We start from the raw sequence: 18,095 nt of genomic DNA, 5'->3' as shown, positions 1-18,095 counted from the left end.
AATAGCTTAAAAGACATAAATTAATTAACGCAAATGTTATAAATTAATAACTTACCTCGTAAAAGTTTTCTTCTTCGATCTTCACACTGCCAGAGATGTAACACAAATGAGCTCGCGCGCGAGTCTTATGTTACTTATATACCTGATAGCATGCACTTGACAATATACCGGAATGTCAATCAAACAATAACAATTTACTAACGTCATAAAAATTGATTTTTCCGTTAAAATACAATCAAAGTTAATATTTCTTCGTTTTATTGTATATTAACACCCCCAATAATCTATTACAACAATCATTTTTATAATTTTGATATTTTTTATCAGCTAAAATTAAACTTACTAGTTCTTGATTTAGAACTCTGCTAATTTGTATCGAATGCCAGTTTATGATGAAAATAACTGTACTATTATAGTCGAACGTTTACATAAGTATACGTATATATTAATAGTAATATATAATATAATATATAATATATAAGTATATATTATAGTAAACGTATACGTAAATAGATGGTACGATTGATGGATCTAGTAATTGCTACGACCCAGATATCTTCGAAACTATAGCAATTATGTAAGAATTTGTCTAACTAGGATAACGCGCACATGGCTACCGAATCATCTTCTACATTAACTGTGACAACCTGAAGCAGTAACTTCTGAAAACAACGTCGAACATAATCATAACTGTATTGAAATGGAAAGATAATATGCACGCCTCGTGAAAGTAACGATTAAAGAATAATAAAATAATATCGCGTTTTTTCTACGAGTCCTACAATTTTATACTATTTTTATATTATATCGTGAATTCAATATTTAATATATAATAATAAACCATCGAAGGAGCGTGTACTTATTAATAAATGATTGACGCAGGGGAGGAACGGTATAATACATTTTTCTATCAGAAGAAGAAAAGTTGGATGCATAAGTAAATTGTTGGAAATATTAGGACAAAATAGACCGATAACGAAATTAAAAAATTATTTAACAAAAAAGCTATTAGTATTTAAAAAGGGAGTAAAATGTCACAGAAAAGGTATGTCATATCTTTTTATATTATTCGTTAAAAACGTTTAAAAACGTGCGAAAAGGAAACATTTCCATTTGTCAAGTCATCTAACGATAAGTCCAGCACACAGTATTTTACACAACGATATCAGTTACGAAATAGTAATAAATCAGTTACGAAAATGAAAAACATAGGATTTATTCATCGTAATGTAATACGTTACGGGGAAAATACATAGAGATACATTAAGCGATTTCCGATACGGTTTAAAATATATTCGGAAGCGAACGCGTCTGAATAAAAATTGCAATAAAATAGAGTGTTGTCTATGGAAGGTAAATTTGTTGGACGTGCGACGAATAAAACTTCAAAGTCGCATTTACAACAATAACAGACATAGCTGTTGGCCGCTTTCGAATATGTCTGAATCAGACGAACAATCCGGAAATCATTGTCGAACATTAAGCTTTATCGTCTGTACTGCGTGCACGGTCGAATTTATCTGCCAATTTGTCTTATGCCAATAAGCTCACGGTAGAAAAAATAGATAAAAGCCAGAGAACTGGAAAAATAAGAGTCGACGGTTTAAGGGAGGCAACGGGCTGAATAAATTTCGAAAACAACAAAAACCTTCGTTTTTGTAGAAGATCTGTGAAATCGTAACGGACTCTGAAAATTAAATCTTTAGATGATGCTTCGCACGATATTAAAAATTACTTTTATTCTGGATTAAATTTCTCTATTACCTGTAAAGTCGAAAAGATTGAAACGAGCTATATCGTTATCTTTATTATTTTTTTTAAGAAAGAAACTTACGATGTTGTCTGTGTAAATGCATGTGAACATAAAATTTAACGGTATAATTCTGTACCTCTTTCCACCTCTTTCCAGTATATCTTTTATTTTTTCTTTTTAATAAAGTATTTTAATTAATTGAACCGTAATACTCCATTTATTTAATCGAATAAAACTTGTTTGTTCCAGCAACGGAAGACAAATTCGATCTTACGTATAGAAAGAAGACTATAGATAATAAGGACGGGGTGGAGATAACGTGTATGGCAGAAGGATTATATCCACACCCCACCCTGGATATATCCATCGAGTAAGTACTCCAGCAAGCTTTTCAACCCCTCAACCATGCAGTACGGTAAACTACCTAATTTTCTGATACTTTTAGATCTTGATAAAGACGAACTTCCGCTTCGTTGTTAGCGAATTAAACGTCTGTGCACGAAACAACACGATACGTGTTATCATTTTCGTTAAAAAAAAAGAAAAAGAATGAAACTGTAATTTACAATTACTCTGGTCGAAACACATTGAAATGTAAAGCGAAAAAGTAAAAATTATTCTTGAATTTTACACGTGCGCAAAATTCTCATTCTATGGTAAAAGAAATTAATGATTTAACGCGTTACAGAGTATGCTAATGACGAATAAAAGTTCGTGTAAAATAACGAAGGCAACCAGCACGCGTAATAATTGTAAAAGCGTAAGAGCTTTCTGTTAAACGTTGAGAGAAATAATATTTTATGTAGTCGATGTAATAATTTAATAATAGAAGCTCTTTTGCATGGATCAAGCGTAACAAAAGTATGTAGAAAAAAAAATATGAATGATAAAAGCATCGAAACGAAAACAAACGGAAAAATTGTCTTATTTTAACGCTGCAAACCACTCAACGATAACAATGAAAATTATGAGATTCGTCTTGTAGCACTGTGTTGTCTGTAATAATAAACCTGCAACACAGACGAACCGTATAAAGAGACAAAGCGAACGGTTAATTATATTAAATAAGCATTATTATTATCATTGTTTTAAACATAACGTGTAAAATAAAATATCGAGCAACAGAATTATAAATTACTTGCATGTTACAGAAAAATTCACCGTTATCTCTATCTGAACTAATTACCGTTCTTTCGTTAGAAAATTTGTCATAACTTTGAAACCTTACACGCGAAACTTGGAATATTTGTCATTTTGAATAATCACGATTCGAATTTTCGAAGCGTCGATCGAAACTCTAAATTCTGTTTACGTGCAATTCGAAGTTTGTTTCTAACGAAATAATTCTTCCTCCATTCGGCGATTAAAATTTCTCAGATCCTCGGAATTAAGTTCACCATATGTACACCCTGTTCCATGCCAAAGAAAAAATATAGAAGCTTAATTTTAGAGGAATTCTTGTTTCAAATTAAAAGTGCCCGGCTATTATTCCAAAGACCAACGATCAGCATTTACAAGAACAACAAGAACAGTAAGAACAGAGTAGCAAGAGACGGGCGTGCGTCTCCGAAATAACATTAACATGCTAATGGCCGCTCATTCGGCCGACATATTGCATGATATTTCAGGTTGAGACGTGGCCGTGATAATTTTGCAAACGTCGCTTCTATTGCAGGGGTGTCCCGGAAAAGCAAACAGCAAAGCCCACTGTTACGCTGCGTCACGATGGACTGTACGATATCTTATCACGAACGACCTTACTGGACGAAGATTTACCGGAAGCAGCGATTGTCAAATGCTTGCTCGGTATACCAAAGGCGAACTACAACGTTTCCCACAAAACCGTCTACTATCCCGGTTAGTATAAACGTATTTTAATCTATCCTATCTATCTTCGTCTCTCTATCTCTACGGTCTCTGTTATCTTTCTCTGTCGCACGCTACCGGAAGCGTTTTACCTTCGATCTTTTCATATTGCGGCGAGAAAGGGGAAGAAGAGGAAAAAAATGGAATAGCTCGTTAATGAGGTTTGGGGAAGGGGAGAAAAGAGGAAATGCAGGCCGCATTTACCGCGAATTAAAGACGTTTTATTCTCGCGTCTCTTGGAAAATCGATTTACGTCAACCCTTTAATAGGAACGCGACTCAGTTTGCCCGGCAGTTTCGCGACATAAATATTTGCCCAGCCAAGTTTGCGCTTTTATAACCGCGATAAATTCGCTGAGTGGTTTTAATTGGTTTACCTTAATCTTCTTTTTCAACTTTTTTCAACTTTTCAACGCCAACGCTCGCAAGTATATATGAAATTCGCGATAGTTTGCTCGATAACGATAAATGTATTTCTCGATCGTGGAACAAGATGTTACTTCTGGTGATTCGGACGTTTTAACGTTAAAGGGTTAATTATTAGCGATCCGTAGTGTCTTAGAAAACAATCCATGCGGTACGATTATAATTATTTAAATATTAAAACTATCTTTTCTCTCTTACAAAAAATTCTAACGTTTTTAAACGATTCAAGAACAACTTCCGTTCGAACAACGACGATTAACAGTATACATAAAAAGATCGCGAAAGTACTTTTCTACCAATTATAGCTTCGATTCAACGATACTGCAAACGGAATTACGAAGCCAAGTATCGTCATCGTCGAACGCTAAACATGTAACTTTTCGCAAAGTGAGTATCGCAAGGCCTGTCAACTAAAGCTGTGCTACTAAAAAATTTCACCCACGTATTTATCAAAATATAATGTAACGATCGTCAATGCATATAACGCGTCATCGATGTATTTCGACGTTATTCAATAATATTCGAAGAATTCTCCTGGCTCGCGTGCAATTGTGTCTCCTGTGTGTACATGTTTTCTGTACCGTGTAACAAACAACAAGCGTCAATATAACAAACTAAACATGATCGATTGTCAACGAAATCAACCCTGTATAGATATGAATGTGCAATGTACGTGTGTACCCATCTGTGTAAATGTATGCGTACGAGTGTACATGTTTATGCGCGTGTACGGAGCGAGCGTACGATACGCATCGTTCGCGTCACGTACTACGAAACGTTAACGTCAACGTTGAATTTCGAAGCGATATCTTCCTTTGGGTCAGTAAATAAACCACCCTCCTACCAGCGATTCTGGCAATTCACGTGTTTTTTTTATTTTTCACTTTTTTTTTCTGTCACGGCTCTATCTTTTCGAGTACGATACACGGACGCGCGTGGAAATGTCGCAGCCTTCCGCGTCTCTGCTTCCGCGAGAAAATATTGCAAACGCCACCGGACGGACTTCCGGCCGAGCACGTTCTCTTTTGACCGAATTAGTTCCTCGCGTAGTAGGATAATAAAGTGACACGAGAAATGACGAGAAGTACAGAGATGAAGTAATCGCGAGTATCCCGTAAAAAGTCGAGTTTCGTAAAAGTTCGAGCGGAACGCGAAATAACATTTTACGATCGCTTAACTAAAGCGAGAAATACGTGGGACTCGTAGCGAAGGAAGGTTCAAAGTATTTGATGTGTCGTACGGTATCTGCTTGAAGCGAGAAAACGGGCCACTATTTTTGTTCGTTTTATGGTTTTAAACGACTTTCGTTAGCTTCGCGAATATATGTATATGTTTCTCGAAAAATAAATCGACGAAATTTTCTAAACGATTAATTAAAGATCGTCATTTTTGGAATGTCCAACGGAGAGCAAAAATACGTATTAAGCATCGAAAGCAAATAAAAGGAGCTTTGGCAAGTTGGTTATCGAATTTTAGAATCATATCGTTGCTTATCATATTCTTCGACTACGGTAGTCTGCATTTATTCTCTTGTAATCTCGTAATCGTGAAAATCATCAGGATAATCTCTTTTTCCATGAATATACACGAGAAAAGAAGTAGCAAATGTAATTTGTAGAAATATACGTGATAAAGGTAAGAGCCTTTGAAATGTACCTCCGTGCTGTTCAACGAGAAACCCGGCAGAACCTAAAACCTTGTGGCCTTAATCACCATTCTGGACGCAACCGCGAGCGTCGCTGGCCAAAATCATCTTAATCAAGCGTACAGCGTTTCGGCTTATTATACGTGTCCTCCCATTATCCTGGCAACGTCTGATCTCGGCAAGATGACATTCCAGCGATGGCAGTCGAGTTCAAAGGGCAAAGTCCTAAGAGGACCAGCCCGCGCCGATGGGTCAAGTAGTGGGCGTCGACAGTCTTGGCGTGTGCATCACGTTTGCTCACAGACGGCCGGTGTATTTTGCGGTGAAACTTGTAGCCACGTCCTTCCTCTTGCCTCGTTATCATCTCGACCGAAGAAGGGTTTTCAGTTCGTCCGGTTGCAGCCGTGGCCACGCGGCGTAGACGAAGAACGAAAGGACTAAATTACACACAGGCTAAATTGCTTGTACTCGCAAGCAGCACGCCCCGTCTATTATCGTCCAATTTTCTCTCGCTTCGCTGGACTAAATCTTCCTGTCCTCCTTCCTCCGATCAAACGTCTCACGAGCTTTTCCTCGAAGGATCCAGGGAAAAAATTCACGGAGGTCGAATCATCCTTCGTGACATACGACTCCACGTTATAGAACGGTGCACGACTCGCTTTCACACGAGAGTGGATTCTTCGTTAGCCCTTCGTTCGTCCCACGTGTTTGCCAATTTGCGCCCCTGTCTATTCGACAGTCGCGCACGTGACGAGCATCGCGATCCGCGTCGCTAACTCTCGCCCGGCCGACTTATTATTGATACGTACTACTGGTCACGCCGTCTACGGCAGAACAGGTGCGCGCAAACTTCCACCGACTAATAACCGATCCCAGCCGTTTGATCCGCAGCAAGGTAGAAGACCGGGCAAATATCGTTTACCAAATTTTTTATCGTTGACGGATTTCGATGTTGTCGAATGGTTGATTCGAATTGCGAAACTCGCTTAATACTTTGATATAAACGAACGAACGATGATGAATTATTTGTCGTCAGAGTGTAGCGTGTTCTAAATTCTGTGCAGAGAACGTCTAAGAGTATTCGTAATTTATGTGGTCAGCGAAATATCGACCAGCTGTGAATAACAAATTTCTGTCCTCCAATATGGAAATTGCGTAGAAAATATAATTCTCTCGTGCTGTCTAAACTTCTTTTCGTCGTCGCCTCTCTAAACGCTTTATATCCTTTTTACAACCACTTCCATCTCCAAGTTATCAATCGATACATTTTGTAACTGTAGCATACGAAAGATCTACCAATGGTAGATAGAGTTAAATCGAATCGAACGAATCCGATCGTTAATTCGTCTTTACTACTAGCCGTATATACAAAGTGCAATCGACATGTGAGACGAGCGTAACATTTTGCAATTGAATTTGTAAATTGCGCGTACGTAACGTTTATTATAACCGACTAGTAAAGTATAGAGAAAGAAGAATACTTTTACAACTACTAATTTATATATACGTACCTTAGAATTATTTTTCGAGATTAAATGGATGAAAAATGTCTTATATCCTTGTCTTAACAAATTATTAATACAGATTTCGCGCTACGTAAATGTATTATAAAAAGTTAATAGAGTAACGTCATTCTCGTTCCATGAAGACGATGTAATTACGAAATTCATTTTTCCAAATGTAATAGACGCGAGAAACTTTGACTTTTCGCGTTTCTCATTGGATAACTCGTGCTGAAAACTTAGTTCCTTTACGTGATTATCTCGCTCACTTGTCACGGAACTAGCATAATAAAATTAAAGGACTCCTGAAGTTTCCCAAGCATTATGTGGTATAATGCAGCGCTCGTTTAACGTTGCGCCAAACCGCAAAACATTAATTATCTGGCCGAAGGAATATTCCGCGGAAATATATTTATCTTCTGTTTCCATCTGATGCAATTATCTCCGTATACTTTCAAGGAAGAAAATAGAGTAGTTGGAAAAGAAACTGTTACGTTTCGACCACGAAATGTCCGTTAATATAGTACAAAATATTTAAAACACGCTTGCGACACGTCCAAACCTCGGAACAAACTGACCCATTTCCAATCAGAATTTCATTTCTTTTATTTGCTGCTACGCCGTACTGCGTTTATACTGCGTTTACAAAACGCGGTATGAATATGCGCGATTAGACGAATAATCTTCGAGTGCATGCGCATATTAAACATCTTCATAAGTTTCACCAGATTCATTTAGTCTTTCGGTTGATCTTTTGTTTCATTTGTTACTAACGATTCGACGTTTTCAATTACAATTTACAAATAATTAAATCACTTAAATTAAATATAATTACAATTTATAAGTTGAATTAAAATATAATTATTATTATATATACGTAGTACATTTCTTATAATAAATAGAAAATTGCTATAATAAATTCCACCGCTTTCGTAGAATAACATGTACACATTAGGAAAATATGTATCTCGTACCCGATAGAAACCCCATATCTGTTCCTTTTCTTAACTTTCATTTTCTATATTCTTTCATTCTTTGATCTTCGCTTCTTCTCTACGTTTCTAACAAGAATAAACTGTACGTATAAGGTGTGAGCGTTTAGAAAGAAATTCATGTCTAAACTTCTATAGCTTGTCAGTGTGTGTGTGTGTGTTTTTTTTTCTAACGAAATTTTTTTAATATAGCAAATTAAGACTATAAAACGATATTACTTGCTCCGTTACTACCAAGCTAAACTATTAGAACGAACTAACTAGTCGTGATTGACCAGATCCGTTCCTCTAACATTCTAACTACCCAGTTCGTAGAAATATATATGCTTACTACTTGATGGACGCGATATGTGGTGTTTATTGTGCAGGAACGCCTACTACTACTTCAACCGCTACAACGAAGCTGCAGCACAAAATGGAGATGAACGCGCTAAACGACTCAGAGGCTGGCAATGGTGGTGGTAAGGCTTGTAAATTTCTCCTCGTCCATTCACGACATCACCACCATAAGCCACCATCGTTCATGAGAATTGGAAACTTTGACAAGATTGATCTCGTTGTCTTTCTTGCGTACGGGATTCCGATCCCCGCGACCCGATCCCATGCCCAAATTTCCTCGTGAACGCTTGAAAATAGCTTTAGATGCTCGGGGCCATGATTTCGCAAGCGAAGATTCCGCAGGAACCCGCCGACAAGAAGCACGCGGTTTTTCTGCCTTGAACGGTTCGTAGCCGAACGTTTCGGTTCCGAAAAACATTCACGTGTGTCCAACGAAATCTGTTTCTTTTCTCGGATGAAATCCTGCAACCGAAACTCTGAAACGTACAGATATCGTGGAAACGTGGATTTTTCATAGATTCTGGCAATGGACTGTCAGATTTCAATAGAGTTGAGAAAATTAAGAAATATTAATATTATCCCCTCTTAGGGTTCGATTTACTGTGATATTATCTTTTCTTTCTTCTTTTTTTTTTTTTTTTTTTTTTTTTTTATTTACTTGGAAACAAGGAAAAAGTTAAAATAGATTTAAACATTATTTCTTAGTCTCTAGTTCGCTTTGAATCAAACAGGAGCGAGATTTTCAAGAATTATTTTAATTTTCTTTATACGAATAAATATATTGGATAATCGATATTATACACGTGAATATCCTTTCAATTCAAAAAACCGTTCGCTTCGGTGCATACCTTTGAACAGCTTGTTTTTGGCATCGTGTTTTCTGCACTCTATCGCACTTTGACATTTATTCCGAGGCACCAAATGCTGTTCGATGCTCTGATCATGTTAGAATCGTTAATTGTTAACCATAGGCATACAAATACTTCCTAAGTTCGTTTCACTGCTTGCATCCGATGTCCAATTTTTATCTCTGTTCTACGTTTACGATCAGTGTTACACACGCATCGTGAAACGCGTTCAACGATCAACGGATAAAACAAAGTTAATTTTGATCTCGACGCAGTAGAGTAATAGTTTACATATCGAACAATAGTATACCATCGTTTCGTTTATGTTATTTATTTTATTTTTCTCTTTGATCTCATATAACAGAATCTCCTAGTTAAACATTTTTGGTTACCATATTTTTAACAAAATTGTCTTTTGTTTTTTCTCTTTTTATTTTTCTCCGAAATAATTTCATACAAGATACAGCTCAATCTACTCAAAGTTCTCGAACGATGTAACCCAAATTTCAAACATCTCGAGCACAGTTAACAACTGTGCAACGTGTCCTTCTGCTAACACGCCTCTTCCTCATCGACAAGTAAAATATTTATACGCTAATTATGCCAACCGGGCTAACAAAATAACAAGTATTTGCATACGGTATGCAAGAGGAAATACAAACAATTTCTAGACATAGTAAATAAATAAACAGCAGGAGTCCGCAATGTGCTTTATAATGGCAACTACGTTTCTTCGTAAATATTCTATCAAGATTAATGTTTGTATAAATCCACTAGTAAACGAAGCTTGTGAACAGGCTACTGTCTTTCTGTGAAATAGAATATAAATATTTAACCACGCGAAAGATTAATTCTCAAAGAATGGTGGGTAATAATTTTCGATACAGGCGCGGACATTTCGGTTGCTTTATGATTTATTACTCCCACTTCTGATTCATCGACTGACTCTTCTTTCGCTTTTTCTCCATTTTTCGTTTTCATTAATCTCTTTTTTTATATTCTTTTTTATGTCGTTTAAAAATACACAACAAACAGTTGGAGTAACGAAAAAAAAAAGGAAACAGCGCATGGGAACAAAAGTGCTTTTAAAAATGAATGTTCTAGCCTCGCGAGTCGATAATCGCGATAAGCGAATCATCTGGAATTTCCTCGACCAATCGATTTCTCGTGATACAGTATCGGCTATATCGCGTTTCTCATTTCCCCGACAGAAGACTTATTTCCTCGCACGGCGTTCCTAGCAAAAGGAAGCTGGAGAATTTTTGTGTAATCACCGAGTTCTTTTGCCGTTTCTTATCACGCAAAACGACCATTGCAAGCACAGTTTGCAACGTTACTTCTTTAAACGACCCAAGAGACAGAGGAAAACACCTAGAACGTACGATAAATGTTATCTAATTTGTGTAAAAAGTGGGGCTCGAGATTCTTATTCGGGAGCCCGCGGAATTGAAGATTTTATAAATGAAAATGAATTTGTTAGGAGAACGAGAAAGAGAGATATTTTAATTCGATGGGACGGGCAGAGGAAATCACGCGGGAATCACCCGGTAAAAGGTATTTACTTTCGTTAACAATTCTGTTTAACGTATCCGTTTGAAATTCAACTGAATTTCAAATATTCCGCCCGCTAGTAAAGTATTCAAATTCATCGAGAAAAAAGGAAAAAATACTGGGCAAATTAACAAAGTTTTACGCCGCGGGATGGCAAAGACAAAAAATGTGTGACAAGTATTCTAGGTAATTTAATAAAAAATTCAGAAACACTGAATCTCGCTGATAAACTAAATTAAATTCAAGCTGTCTCCTTGAAAACGACACTGCGTCGAATGAAATATTTGAAAAGAGTATTTGAAGTACGAAAAATATTCTCTGTCTATATTATCTCTAAATCATCGAACAAAGCTAAAGAGAATAATTACGAAATACCAAATAATACACTGCAGCTACATTGTTTCTGAATTTCTCGGAATACGCGCGTTTAAAACCTGACTAAACTGAAACTCAAACTGAAATTCAACCAAACCGACAAGGTTTCTTCATCGTAAAAAACAATTTAACTCGTCTCATCCTTGACGCTTTAACTTTTATCTATTTCCCTCGTATAAAATAAAGACTGCAGAGCGTAAAAGGAGGATTTTTATTCCACTAAAGATAAAAATCCAAACTTGTAAACGCTAAATGACGTGGCGTTTAATTTCGATCGCTTGCAAATTAATAAAACTTCGAGTTTCCGTCCGACGACGGCCAAGAAAAAGAATAAATAACGTACGAAGACCAGCTACGTATATACAGTAGATTAATCTCTTCGTTGATAATCGAGCATCAACGAAGGATACGGTTAATAAACTAACAGCGGCGTAAGTTCTGGTTGAAGGGGATGAAGGGAAGTGGCATTTCCTCTTGAAGCTCATCAGCTGGCATTACTGCGCTACGCTAATAAATAGCCGAAGTTGAGGTTGCGTTAATACCTTCTCCTCTTACACACTGGCGCACGAATTTCCTCGGTGATAACGCTATCAAGCAGTTTGCCGATCCATATCGCCGGCAACGCGTTAAAGTTTCCAGCCGAGCATCAAAGGGGAACGGCGTGTGTAACTTTCTTTTGCCGCGTAATACGGTGGCAGGTCTGACGAAAAAAAAAAAAAAAGGATTTTAGAAGGACGAAGCAATTCGAACGCCACCGCGGGTCGGGAAACGTATCGGCGTTTTCTCGAATACAGGAAAACGCGGATAGATTAGTTTACGATATCTCGTTCAATTTGAAAATATATGTAATAACCGGAAAGATGATATTTTTACTTGGTCGTAATCTTGTTCGTTTTAATGTCATTTGATCTACGTACTTACGACTTTTCACGTTTAACCCTTTGCACTGGAAATTTTATTTCAATTTCGTTAGTAGCAGCTCCCGACGCTTTTAAGCGTTTTATTTGAAATCTACTTGAACTAAAAAATAAGAATTTAAATAAATAAAGGAAGAAAGAAATTCATTTGAATAACAGTTTTATTCACGCTATTGTTGTATTTTGTAATTTTTCAGTGTGTGATATATCTTGAAACAATTTCCAGCATGCAATCTTGCTTTTCTTTCGCACGTTTCGCAGACAAAGGTGGACATGAAAGAATGTCGAGTGAAACTCGACAAAGGAGCTTCTGAGATAAAAACTAATGTCGAGTCACACTCGACATATGAGTGCAAAGGGTTAAAGCTTAGTTAAAAGTCGAGTCACAATTTTTCTCCGTCCTAAAGTCCATTCGAACGTACTTGAAAATTTGCGATATCGAAATTGTTAACGTATCAGCATCGTTTCTATGATAATTCAGTTTGGTAGGTTAATTTGATTTAATTTTATCATTGATAGTTATCGAGCTACTACTAAGGAAAGAGAGCGATATTAAATATTACGATTTACCTCGAAATGAACATATTATTATATAAGTAGCATATGTAGTACATAAAGAATTCTTTGAAACCGACGAGTTTTATAAATTTGAAAGTGAGACAATTAATTAACATTATTCGAGAACAGCGTATCTTTATTTCAACCAAATAGAAATTACGCGCGATCGATTGATTTCGTTCTAACCATGTTGAAATGATTAAAATCTCGTTTATACATATATATCGCTCTGATATGTATTATTTATAAAGTATACTATAAGAAAGGAAAAGAACAAGAACAAAGAAAATTAAGGTAGAACGTTGAAATTAGCTAAGAATTGCCAAAGTACGTCTTTCAATTAATTGGTAGCGCGAATCATCGGAAATCGTGCTCATAAACATGTTCAACGTGTTTCAACTTGAACGAGATTGGATTATGTTGATACACAGCGTGGATCTAGTTAAATTTCATAGACGCCAGACGTTTCGTTTAAATGCTTATATCCAGTTTAGAAAGTTTCTTCCATTTGATCATTTTAGAACAAAGTAAAATGAGCAATAGACAAAGAACTTGGAAAATTAATTTCTACTTGTTATTAAGTTAACACAGACGGTCAATGCTTCTAACAATGTACACTAATTAGCCATGGAAGTTAGACCTCGTTTGCATCAGATAGCAATGCCGGTGGATCATTATCATATGGATACGCTATAACTGCACGAAATCAGCAGCATTCAATTTCAACTCCCTGCTGTCTCCCTGATTATGGGCGACAGAAACTAAAATTGCTAAGTGTTTCCACATATACGGATATATTCTGTAATTAAATCGCATTAATTCCAAATACAAAACATTTAGTGCGAAATTTAATATTAACGCTAGAACTACCGATGGTTAACACGAAACTATTTCTACCAAAACCAGTGAAAATGACTGGTCTTTAAAAAATACATAATAATGGAATATTTTTATATTTATTAATTTATTATATTCTTACAGAAACAACTCCATGTTATGTAGTAATACATGTAATACATTTTTGGTATTATTAATCCATCTGGGATTATGATCCATAAACGAGGTTTGACACATTTATAAAATTGTAGAACCAGTTACTTTGACTACTGCTAATTGTATTTCTAGTGTTAAATACTAACGTTTCGCTTAAAACGCATGATTTTCGAAAACATTGATCATTCTAGGCGACTTGTTTGAGGAAACATAATTTCATCGTTTAATACTAATCGTTATTCCAACTGAGCTGATATTAACACTTTGACTGCCACGTTGGTCATATACGACCGGCCACGGTCGTATGACCGTCTCTCCTGTGACGCCACGATGGTCGATCATTGGTGACCGGAGCGCTTCAACCTCTTACAATTGTAAAAATTGTATGAAAATTTACAGTTAGGGCATTTTGGATATAACCGATAAATAGAAGGTACTTTGAAATGAAAAGTGCCCCATTGGACGATTAAACATTTTTATTAGAACATCGATAAAAAAAAAAAATGAAAACAAATCTTGCATCTAACGGTGCACTGTATTTGCATCCATATCTTTGAGGAGTAATCTGCGAATATTATTATAAACACACCTTAGAAAATAATCGTAAATGCTGCTTTATAATCATATAATTGAAGTTAGAAGTGTGAACATACCTTACTGTTATATATAGAATGAGCAAATACCGTTTACTAATATCTTCTACACGTTTCAACGATATATTCTGCACGTTTTGCTTACGACGAAATAACGAATGCGAATGGTTTGTTGAAATAAACGGAGCCTTCTTATAATATGTCGCTATCAACTGTTACCGAGGCACCACGGTGATCACGGGTGACCACCAATAAGATAAACGGTCCATTGGAGAAGAATGTTGTCTTACATCGTCAATTTATTACTATTTTGCCATTATATGCTTTGAATAATAAAAATACTCCCGTGGCGCCCTCAGCGAAACATGTGATTTCGACGTGGCAGTCAAAGTGTTAAACGGATCAGCTATAGATACATATCGCATCCTTGTTTCAAGAGTGACACAACTTGGAAGCACCAATTTGTTAAGAATATTCAAGCAAAAGTCTCCGAACATAATATGGTACGGTATTTCGTGAATGTCTACAAAGGGAATAATGTTTCTGGAGTAAGATCAAAATCGTTTTCGTCATTTGTAAACCTTTAAAAAATCCCCAAGCACTTTCTTATAATTGCAACATAAGAAACACGTGTTCCGGAATACGTTAATTTTATCACAAGAATATCATACACAAGTACCTATACTACGTTTTCCGTATTTGGTTCCGAGTTGCATTTTTAATCATACGAGCCATCTTTTCTTGTCTTCTTCGACTTTGAAAATCTCAAAGATTCAAATTTCCATCGTAAATCAAAGAAATATCGCGAACAAATACTGCAGAAATTCCATCGAATTTTTATAGCAGCGCGATTCTGTGACGCTAACGCAAGATATATCCAGAGTACTCGAACTTTTCCAGAAGCCAGAAACACATTGCGCAAGAAAAACAACTTCCACCACGGATGATTAAATCGTTGGAGTCAACGTATACGCATCATACGCGACGCGTAACGTTCTTCTCCCCGCGGAAAATTTCTCCTGATCGAGTTCACTGAACTTGCCGAAACGCACACCATTATGGAAGAAACTTCCAACCGAAGCGACGATTAAATCGTCCGACCGTACGTTTTCGAAACGCCCACGAAGCACTGCTCTACGTCGACGATTAAATCTTTCGCCGGGCCATTTCCGAAGCGTCCTGTACGATTGTTACGTCCGCTCTTGGCTTCTGTCTTACCCCTCTCCGTGTTCCACCTCCCCGTTGGCCAACGATTAAATCGGCCAACCATGGAAAAAAGTTTCGAGCAATGGAAACATTTCCCAAGGTAACGAAGGAAACAATAGGTAAAACAAGGAAGCTCGCAAATAAGAGAGTAATTAGCCGTGGCGGTAGTCGGCGAGTTAATTCTTATTGCTAATGGAAACCCCTTCTGCTGACAGGGGGTGAGAGAAGAAGAAGAAGAGATAAAGCGAAACGGCCCGGTTCGCGGAACACATTCCCCTAATTTAAGGACATGCAGTTTACATTAGCGGTCCCTGACTTAGCGTAACGCTGGTGTCACGAACAAAGTATAGCGGCGTTATACCACTGTCGTATCTCATAAACTTTTCGCCGGATCGTAATCAAAGCTTAACGGGCCACCGTAAAAGAAAATGGTATCCGCGACTATAATTTCCAGTCGTGAAAGATACTTTGCAGCGCGTTGGCTCATCGGCATGTTTATCGACGTGTAACGCACTGGTTAACCGGTCCGCCGGTCGATTACGTTTGAAATAATAATGCACGCAAAAAGCACGCCATCGATCGCGGTGATAACGACCGGGCAAGGAAAAGAAATTGAGACGTGAATTTCCTTTGATAACGTTGAAAAAGAATTTTTTTTTCAAAAAGGGATATAAGCGTATATATGAAGTTGATTATGTATATATGAAGTTTAAGCTCGCGATTTATTTGGCAGTCGAGAGGCGTAAATTCTCGCTACGATTCTTATAATCGACACCGCGAATCAGTCGTTCTCCTGTTTCAATTAGGATAACAGAGGTAGTTCAAACGATTGTAACGCTGAATTAACAGAGTTAATATAAACTTGTATATTTAACAATATTTAAAATTATAATGAACACGTCACAAACGATTTAACGATGATACAATTAGTTTGTTACTGTAATTCGGCCCAACTTTATGATATTTCTCGATGTATCCGTTTGACTAAGCGATCTCGATTTTATTACTCTCAACCTTTCGATGCATTCCGTTTGAATCCTCAAATAATACTGACTGCCCTTCGAATTTTTCCTTTGTCTTCTCTGGGAGACGACCCCCACCACGCTCGAGTCTCGCAACTGTTTGCGCTTATGATCAAGTATGCCACCTTCTTTGTGTAAAATAACGGACTGAAGGCGAATCGATGTTTCTAGAACTCGCTGCTTGACAACAGCTATGCGCTTATCGCTACTTTGGGTATATTTCGCCAGTCATGTAAGACGATCTGTCTGCCACACTGTAGTACCAAGGAAGATGGTTAGGAACACGGCCTATAGTAAGCCTCGGGGCGTACATCCTTATTGGAATGGAGTATAGTAAAACGCATAGATATACGAAATCGTAGTACGCGCGATCTGCCAGCTGATTCGAATGACTTTACATTTATGTTTTATTAGATTTTCGAGCATTATAACGCAACTGCACTAGCATCAACTACAACCAGCAAGGATATATAGTAAATAGAGGAACGCATTGAAAATACGTTTCGAGCAAATGTTAACGTTAAGATATAAAAGTACATTTCCTTCTTTTGACGCCAACTGTTCTTTGATTGCAGGAAATTTCGCCTCTGGATTGTCAATTAACGTCCTGCTAGTCATAGCGCAACAAGCACTGGTCAACATGTTCGACTAATAGGTAAGTGAATGAATATATAATATTTTCTGCGTTAAATCATTTCAAATTCAATTTGCTTATCTCTCGTGGAATTTGATACGTTTTACGTTAAATTGGCCTACATCCTCTGAATAAAACATCAAAGAGTTGTAACTTTTTCAGAGCAGGATACACGTAGTTCAAGTAGCTAATTTCCATAAAATCTTTTACATTTTTCGAGCAACGATCCAACAACTTCGTCGTTGCAATTTCACAAGCATTAAACGTTGTATAAATTATGCAATTATTTAAAAACTCTTTTAAAGATTATTTAAAAAAATCTCTGCCTTCGAAGTAAGTAATTAGGAAAAGCTAATCTACATACTTCTAACGTAACAAATCTACTTTGATTTTTGTTCCTACACGCATAAACGATTGTCACGTACGTCAATTCATTTAAGCGGCAAATAATTTTCGCTAAAGTCCAGCTCGTGCAAAATATCGCTTCATCGACGAGATATTAGGTCGTCCGAAAAGTTTCTTTCGTTTTATAAGGAAATAATAGACGCACTATGTTTCTTGTTTTATATTAGTTTGTTGAATTATGCACGAACGTAATAATAGAAATAAAAGGAAACGGAACATACCTAGTTCAATAAAATAATATAAAACAGAAATTGTTGTTCATCTGTTATCACTTTATGAAACGAAAGAAACTTTTCGGACAACCTAATATTTTCATCCAGAAGCGTCCAGAAATATCACTCGAGAAACAATTTCCGACATAACGAAGTAATCCACGCCAGTTTTTTACATCCCTGCGGAAAAATTGAAAATTTCTTTCTCACGTGGTTTCACGGAATTCAAAACACGAAACTGTATTCTCTGAAAGAAACG

General features: G+C 36.8%; 1 protein-coding gene across 2 annotated transcripts in view; it reads left to right on the top strand.

Annotated features, from left to right (window-relative positions):
• The window catches only part of LOC100645566, a 623,360-nt gene that overhangs the window by 602,484 nt on the left and 2,781 nt on the right, over positions 1 to 18,095 (top strand). Inside the window, exons 3-6 of one of the 2 annotated variants that reach the window (XM_003398708.4) lie at positions 2,003 to 2,123; positions 3,429 to 3,610; positions 8,552 to 8,644; positions 17,161 to 17,240. In XM_003398708.4, coding sequence (XP_003398756.3) covers positions 2,003 to 2,123; positions 3,429 to 3,610; positions 8,552 to 8,644; positions 17,161 to 17,237 — 473 coding nt within the window. In that variant the 3' untranslated portion in view covers positions 17,238 to 17,240. The remainder of the gene's footprint in view (positions 1 to 2,002; positions 2,124 to 3,428; positions 3,611 to 8,551; positions 8,645 to 17,160; positions 17,241 to 18,095) is intronic. The other variant, XM_020865233.2, reaches the window with a different exon arrangement.

The sequence above is a fragment of the Bombus terrestris genome, chromosome 11 (genome assembly GCF_910591885.1).
Source record: "Bombus terrestris chromosome 11, iyBomTerr1.2, whole genome shotgun sequence".
Lineage (NCBI taxonomy): Eukaryota > Metazoa > Arthropoda > Insecta > Hymenoptera > Apidae > Bombus > Bombus terrestris.
This window is presented reverse-complemented; position numbering and strand designations above follow the sequence as displayed.